Raw genomic sequence first — 7911 nt, 5'->3', positions numbered from 1 at the left:
AGTTAAGGTCAAAGAGATATAAGTAGAAATCCCTGGAGACAGGCCGTTTGCATAATAAAAAGGCAAAAGGCCAAATCTCTTGAGGGAAAGGTTTTTTGTACCTCACCCTTCCTGTGTCTTCCAGCCTGGAATATAGACAGTGAGATAAGGAGGTACAGCAGTCATCTTGTGATCATGAGTCAACACATATGAGGAGGAAACCGTATGTGCAATAGAGTATAGAGCAAAAAATGAAAAGACTGGGTGTCCTAAGGTATCTCTGGGCCCGTGAACCAACACTGAACTGCCTGCTTCAGATATCTTTTTACATAAGACAATTAAAGCCACTATTATTAGTCAGGTGATCTGTAATTCAAAGCTTAATAAACTCCTAACTGGAAGAGGTTTTTTCTTTTTTGGTTTTTTGGTTTGTTTGTTTGGTTGGTTGGTTTTGCTTTTTAGGGATACACCCACAGCATATGGAAGTTCCCAGGCTAGGGATCAAATTGGAGCTGGAGCTGCAGCTGCCGGCCTACACCACAGCCACAGCAATACAGGATTGAAATGGAGCCACATCTGCAACCTACACCACAACTCATGGCAATGCCGGATCCTTAACCCACGGAGTGAGGCCAGGGATCAAACCCAGATCCTCATGGATACTAGTCAGGTTCGTTAACCACTGAGCCACAAAGGGAATTCCCGAGAATTTTTGAAGTAGAGTCTGCAAACAAAAGAGTCTAAAACATGGACTTGGCTAAGTGGCGGAGGGAAGACAGCAAGATATGAGGACCCAATATGTGCAGCTGAAAAGTTAGGGACCTTTGCTATGAAATGACAAAATGTTTGGTCCAACTGTCCCCTGATATATCTTGGAAGGCAAACCAGGCAGAAATCTCAGTGTAGTGATGGAAGTGGTAGGAAAAGCTTAGAAACTTAGCATGAGTTGGCTCCTTGAATCCTTCATCAAAGACCTGCAAGAGAAAGAGGCTGCTATTACAAAAACCTAAGGCAGGTGTCATTGGCTTTGGGACAAGGCAATGGGCGAAAGCTAGCAGGACTTCAAGGGGATTACCAGGAATAATGTGAAGGGCAGTGAGGAAATGGCCACTAGAAACTGAAGAAAAGGCAACCCCTATGATGCAGCGGTGGAATGTCTGGAAACACTATTATCCATGGTAACTTGGAAAACAGAAAGCTTACTTAAGGAACTCAGGGATGCGCTAAGGAGATTTTTGGACAGAATATTGAAAGTGCCAATTGGCTGCTTCTGCATGTCTATGATAAAAACATGAGAAGAAAAGACATGCACTAAAGAAGGAACTCTTCAGTGTTTTCGTTTGTCTGTTTGTTTTGGCAGCCCCCATGGCATACAAAATTCCCAGGCCAGGGATGGATTGAACCTGAGCTACAGCAGCTACAATGCCAGATCCTTAACCTCTAGGCCTCCAGGGAACTCTGGAACTCTTTGGGAAGAATTTAGAGGAACTATAGATGACCCAAGATAGTCTTTCTGGGCGGCAAATGGCTCTCACAATAAGAAATGGTCTCAGGGCAAAGATCAAATCCAAGCCCCTGCCTTTATCTTGTCCTGAGGCCTTTTTATTAAAGGGCCTCAGAATAAAGTCAAAGATGAGCCCCTTCATGGAGACCTCAAAATTTAAAGGCAAGTCTCAGATCTCAGATAAACAACATGTCTTTTAATAATTTTAGCAGTGTGCCTCTCGATCCTTTCAGACAAGAGAGCCTTAAAAAGAATCATAAGGCCATTTTCTCACAGCTCCCTGACTCTAAGGTGGAGGGGGCCAATCCCAAAGAGATGTGTAAATGTGGTTTTTATCTAATGAAGTGAATGATCAGTTGATACACAGGAAACCCACAACATTTTTAAGGGAATTATATCATCGTGGACTGAAAGGGCTAGAGACAGCTCAAAACAAAAAGAAGCTTAGGTCTTTAACTTCCAGTGGGGAAGACTTCCACAATGAGAGTCAGGACCCAGAAGAGCGTGGGATCTAGGTGGCCCTCTGTTTCCAGCATGTCAACTGAGCCAACCAGGTGACAAGGCATCACTGAGCCATTCATATATTGTCAACATGCAAAAAAAGTTTATTGAATATAAAACTAAAAAAGATAGAGAGTCCTCCTGGGCCCAAGAGACCCACACAGGGAGCCAAGCACTCTGCCTCAGGGCCGCTGTGGGGAGCCCTGGAAGAAGTCATTGCACATGATAGTGATGAGGGCCAGGAAAACGGCATACTCCTGGAAGTCCACCTGCTGATCGCTGTTCTCATCCAGATCACCCATCAGCTTCTTCAGGCCTTCCTCATCTACCTTCTCCTGAAAGCGAGAGAAAGTGGGTCATCATCAGGCTGCTCTCCCTCCCTGCTGGGCATCCAGCTCAACAGTGGGCAGGGAGACCCTGGGAGCCCCTAGGAGGCCCCGGGAGTGAGAACAGAGAGCAGTGCATTGGTGGGACTCTCCAGTTCTCCCTTTTGGAAGTGGGGAGCACTCCGGGCACTCCCTAAGCACGGGATCAGCTCTGCTCCCCACAGAAGCCCAACAAGTAATGGGCACTGCCCCCATTTTACTCATGAAGAAACTAAAGCTTTCAGAAGCCACCCCCCGCCCCATATCACTGGAAGAGTGAATTCAAAAAGGGCAAACTCACATTCATACCAGCCAAAGAGAAGCCAAATTAGAAAAGTGTGACCAAAAACATTTTTTTTTGGTTTTGTTTGTTTGTTTGTTTTGTTTGTTTGTTTTTGCCATTTCTTGGGCCACTCCTGCGGCATATGGAGGTTCCCAGGCTAGGGGTTGAATAGGAGCTATAGCCGCCGGCCTACACCAGAGCCACAGCAACGCAGGATCCGAACCGCGTCTGCGACCTACACCACAGCTCACGGCAATGCCGGATCCTTAACCCACTGAGCAAGGCCAGGGATCGAACCCTCAACCTCATGGTTCTTAGTCGGATTCGTTAACCACTGAGCCACGACGGGAACTCCCAAAAACATTTTTTAAAGAAAGAACATGTCTCATGCATTCAAAGCCTGAGACCTGACCTTCAGGGAAGTCGGAAAAGGGAGGACAAGGGGAGAATTGAGAGTTGACTGTATTCCTCTGCAAAATCCCTATATACCTTCTTTTTCTTTTCTTCTTTTTTCTTTTTTTCTTTTTTAGGGCCGCACCTGCGGCATATGGAAGTTCCCAGGCTAGGGGTCGAATCAGAGCTATAGCTGCCGGCCTACACCACAGCCACAGCAACACAGGATCCAAGCCGTGTCTGCTACCCTACACGGCAGCTCACACAACACTGGATTCTTAACCCACTGAGCGAGGTCAGTGATTGAACCCACATCTTCAGGGGTACTAGTCAGGTTCATTACTGCTGAGTCACAAATGGGAAGTCCCTTATATTATACACCTTCTTAATTTGGCATGTAAATATAGAAAATGAGAGAGAGAGAGAGAGAGGGAGAGGGAAAGGGAAAGGGAAGATCACACTGTGTGACCTTGAGCCAGTCACTTCCCCTCTCTGGGCTCTGACAGCACCTCCATTGTCTGGCAAGTTGCAGGGTACACCAATAATAAAGCACCCACACATGGGTCTCCCTCTCACTCCAGGGAGGCCATGAAGGGCTTGACCCCACCCTGGGGTCCGCATCAGCAGGCCCTCCCCAAGAAAGGGAGAAGAGATTCAACCTGTGCCCCCCAGGCACCCGCCAGGACCCTCCCCAGCCCAGGCGGGCCCCACTCACCCCTACAAAGCTGGGCAGCTCCTTGTGGAGAAGTTCCTTCATCTCCCCCTTACTCAGCTTGAATTTGTCACCTTCTTGGCCCGAGTACTTGTGGAAGGTGGCAACCATCACAGCCAGCGCCTGCTCCAGGGGACTGGACATCTTGGATCTGGGCTGCAGGGGTGACAGGTGATGGAGGTGTCTCAGTCCAGGCTGCAGGACCCAATTCCGTCCTTGGGCCCCAAACCGCCTTGCCAAGCCTCTCTGAATGGGCAGGGAGAGCCACGTCTCCCCCTCAGCCTATGGCTCCCAGGGCAGAGGCCAGACCCCCACCTCACCCTGGGGGCAGATGCTAGAGCTTCCCCTGTGTTTGCAAGGGCCTCATGTCTCCTCCATCACACTTGGGGCCCACCCCTGAGGACAGGGCCCCCCCACCCTTTGAATGTCTGTGGAAAGGACATGACAAAATGTGGCCAGAGTCCCACCTGGGATCTACTCTGTGCAGCTCTGTGCCAGCCAGTGGCTCTGTGCCAGCACTGGGGAGACGGGCAGCTCCATGTCCAGTCAGTGGGGCACCCTGGGCTCTGACAGTAGCCAGGCCTACGCCTAGGGGTCCGAGGTTCCCTGAGGAGTCAGTTCCTCCCTCAGCCAGAGGGTGTCACTCTCCCATCTAACTGGAAGCTCCCTGGGGCAGGTCTGTTTCTTCCCTCAGACGAGGGCCTCTCAAGGGTAGGATAGAGCATGTGTCTCCCCTCATACTGGAGGCCCCTGAGCCAGGGGCACTGACTCTGTGCAGACAGGGCATGGGTCGGGTGGAGGCAACCGAACACCCGCCTCAGCCTCCTCCACCAGGAAGGCGGACTGGATTTAAAGACATGAAAAGCCCAGCACCCTAGGTTCAGGGTGGAATCTGGGACCAAGGATAGGCTGGGGATGTCAGCTTTTCCAAAGCCCTGCCTCTGGACAATGCCCAGACCAACCCGGGAGTGTTAGGCGGGTCCCAGGTTGCAGCCAGAGGCCCTGGGCTCAGGGAGAGCCCCAGGCCACCCTGCCAGCCCTGCCTTGGGAGTTGGGAGAAGACAGGAAGCCCAGGCCAGAGCTCCTCAGGGCAAGGACCCAGGAGGGCCCATGCGCTTGAGATCCCTGGCTCTCGTTCCTGAGTCCTGCTTGCAATCCAGGACTGTGCAAAACACAGACAAAAACAACAGGATTCTTATTAAAGCATCCCGACCCCCCCCACACACACACTTCATACTCCTGGGCCTAGACCCCCAAGAAGGTGCCTCTAGATGGCCCCCCAGACTGAGAGACCCAGGAGAGAGCCTCAGAATAACCCCTAAACTGAGACCTCACAGAGGAACCTGGAAACAGCCTCAATCGGAGGAGGTCCCCGCAAATGCGGAGAACCACAGAGGCCCCAGGTCCCGTCCAGAGGAGACAAAGATCAGGACACGGGGACAAAGACAGAGGCCCACGTGGGTCCTCCTCACCCAGCCCCCAGCAGGACAGAGATACTCACCAGACCTGACGGCAGAGACAGGCTTGGGAAGGAAAGTGAAGGGCCTGGTGCCCAGCGTGCAGATTTATATGCCAGCCCCACTGGCCCCCAACTTGGCCCTTTAAGGAAACCAAACCTGCCCTAACATGATTGCGCCAAAGCCTGGCATCCTGCCACCCCCACCCACTCCTTCCCAGCCCCCTCCCTCCCTGACACAGCCAGCTCCCCTCCCGCCTCTCACCAGGCCAAGGGCAGCTCCCTCCCCCTACCCCACCCAGGGCCACGAAAGGGAGCTGGAGGTGTCCTGAGGAAGACACCTGGGCGCCTGGGCGCAGGCCAAGGGGAGGCAGCCTCGTTCCCGGCATCTGGAGACAGACTACGCAGGCCTCGTTCCCGTGACGCATCCCTGAGAGTCACGGCTCATTCATGTATCAGAGCTGCAGGTGCACATGGGACTTCACAGGTGTGTGTGCGTGTGTGTTTGCTGGGAGTCAGAAGGTGACATCAGAAAGAAGAGAGCAGGGGCAACCTCAGAGAATGAAGGAAACAAAGTTACATGTATTTATTTATTTATTTGTTTTGCCCTCGCATGTAGAGGCCCCAGGCCAGGGATCGAACCTACACCACAGCAATGACCAGAGCCACATCAGTGAGAAGGCTGGATCCTTAACCCACAGAGCCACCCAGGAACTCCTAGAGTTACTTTTAATAGCTGGCACAAGAATACCTTTGAATGACACAACAAGGAAAGCAGGTGTGCTTAGAAAATACCTGGAAAGGCCCCCCCTTGGGGTAGGAAGGGGTCTGGAAGGAGAGAGGGAGGCGGTGAGAGGTGGCCATGGCCCCGTCGCCGTCAGCTGGGCTGAGCACAGTCTGGGTGTGAGGGGAAGCCCCAGGAGGGTTGAAGGGAGAGGAGGAAACTCGGGCCTCCTCCAGCCTGGGAGGTAGGCACGTGAGGAGGGACCAAACTGCTTCCCAAGCCAGGAGACCAGGCCTGGGGTGAGGCCACTGCCACAGCCACCCCACCCACTCCAACGGCCCCCTTTCCATACTCAGAGAGAGGCAAACACTGCAGCCTTTCAGCCCCAGCCCGGGGGAAGGGCTTTCAGGGCCGGGTAGGCTTCCAGCTACCCCTTCCCAGGCCCGGCTGGCCTGCCGCCCCATCCAGTCCGGGCACCGCCCTTCCTGTGGGCCCAGCTCCCCTCCCCCTCCAGATGGCCACCAGCCCCTTTCCCCTCCCCCAGCGCCCCTAGTCCTAGGTGACTCACTCGTGGTTCCAGGCCCAGATGCCCAGGCAGTGACTCAGCGGCACCGCCCTCCTCCCCCAGGGCAGCCGCAGTCCCAGGGCAGCCAGCCGAAGCCCCAACCCAGCTTGGGAGGGGAGGGCACCGCACGGAGACCCTTCTGCACATATTTTCAGCTCTACCCTAATAATCTTTATGTCTCCTTTCATCTCCACAACAGGCTACAGAATAGGTTCACTGTGGATTCCTGTTTCCTTGAAACCTGTGATTCTTAAATATGAATGTACCAAAGGAGAGGAGTGTCGGTCATGATGTCACAGCGAAGCTCAGACTGAGAACCCACAGACCATCAGACATGACGCCGGGCTGCGCTCCTACTGCGGGGGGTCACCATGGGACTTGGGGACAGCCTGAGCAGCAAAGATCAACTCAGGCCTTGGGACCCCCAGCTCCCTCTCCTACACCTCTGCAAAGCCACCCAGTGTCCCTCCTCCCCAAGGCACTTGGACCCCTCGTGCTAGGCTCCTCCCCATCAAAACCTATAGCTTGGAATTGCTCACGCTGAGGGTGGGGACCAATGGGGCGCAACACCTTGCTTTTCACAGCACTTCTTCATTCTTTTTTGTTTTTTGTTTTTTGTCTTTTGAGGGCCAAACCCACAGCAAATGTGGAGGTTCCCAGGCTAGGGGTCGAATTGGAGCTGTAGCCACCAGCCTACACCAGAGCCACAGCAACGCCAGATCTGAGCCACCTCTGCGACTGATACCACAGTTCACAGCAACGCCAGATCCTTAACCCACTGAGCGAGGCCAGGGATCGAACCCGCAACCTAATGATTCCTAGTTGAATTCATTAACCACAGCACCATGACAGGAACTCCATTTCTTCCATTTTAACTGAGGACTTTGGCAGATGCTGCCTCTGCTCCGAAACTGCAGTGGCAGCGTCTCCATGGCAGATGCTGGCACCCACCTGCATTCCAACCCCTTGTACATCCCCCAACTGCCTGCTCACTGTGCCTGAGCACGTGGGGTACGGCCAAGAGTCTGCTTATATTCACCCCGCTGCTCAGAACCTGCCCTCTCACCACACCCCTTCCTGCTGAAATCCTACCTAGGCTTCCAAGATCAAATTCCCCGGACTTCAGGAGCTTTCCCCAAGCCCAATCAGATTCTGTCGCTACCTGCTCTGTCCTTTTGTCCTGTGTGCTCAGAGCATTCATTGAATCATTGAATCACGCGGTGTGCTTGTCTTCTCTCGCCCTCACTCCCACACACTGAGCTCACAGGGCAGGGACTGCATGAGCGAAGGGCCTTACCCATACCAGGTGTCAACCAGAGTTTACGGGCACCGAATGGGGGGTGGGCAGGGCCAGGGGTGGTGTCTCAGAGCCAAGGGGCCTTCCTATCTCCCCAAATCACATCACTGATTATGCTACCCCATCATAACT

General features: G+C 53.2%; 1 protein-coding gene across 1 annotated transcript; it reads right to left on the bottom strand.

Moving 5' to 3' along the window:
* Positions 2064-5393, bottom strand: S100A2 (S100 calcium binding protein A2). Its single transcript, XM_001929556.5, has 3 exons — positions 5239-5393; positions 3741-3893; positions 2064-2319 (listed from the first exon to the last, which is right to left on the bottom strand). The coding sequence occupies exons 2-3, from the start codon at positions 3879-3881 to the stop codon at positions 2167-2169; spliced, it is 294 nt and encodes a 97-aa protein (XP_001929591.1). The 5' UTR covers positions 3882-3893; positions 5239-5393; the 3' UTR covers positions 2064-2166.

Source organism: Sus scrofa, chromosome 4 (genome assembly GCF_000003025.6).
Source record: "Sus scrofa isolate TJ Tabasco breed Duroc chromosome 4, Sscrofa11.1, whole genome shotgun sequence".
Classification (NCBI taxonomy): Eukaryota; Metazoa; Chordata; class Mammalia; order Artiodactyla; family Suidae; genus Sus; species Sus scrofa.
The sequence above is the reverse complement of the archived record's forward strand: the minus strand, read 5'-3'. Positions and strand labels throughout refer to the sequence as shown.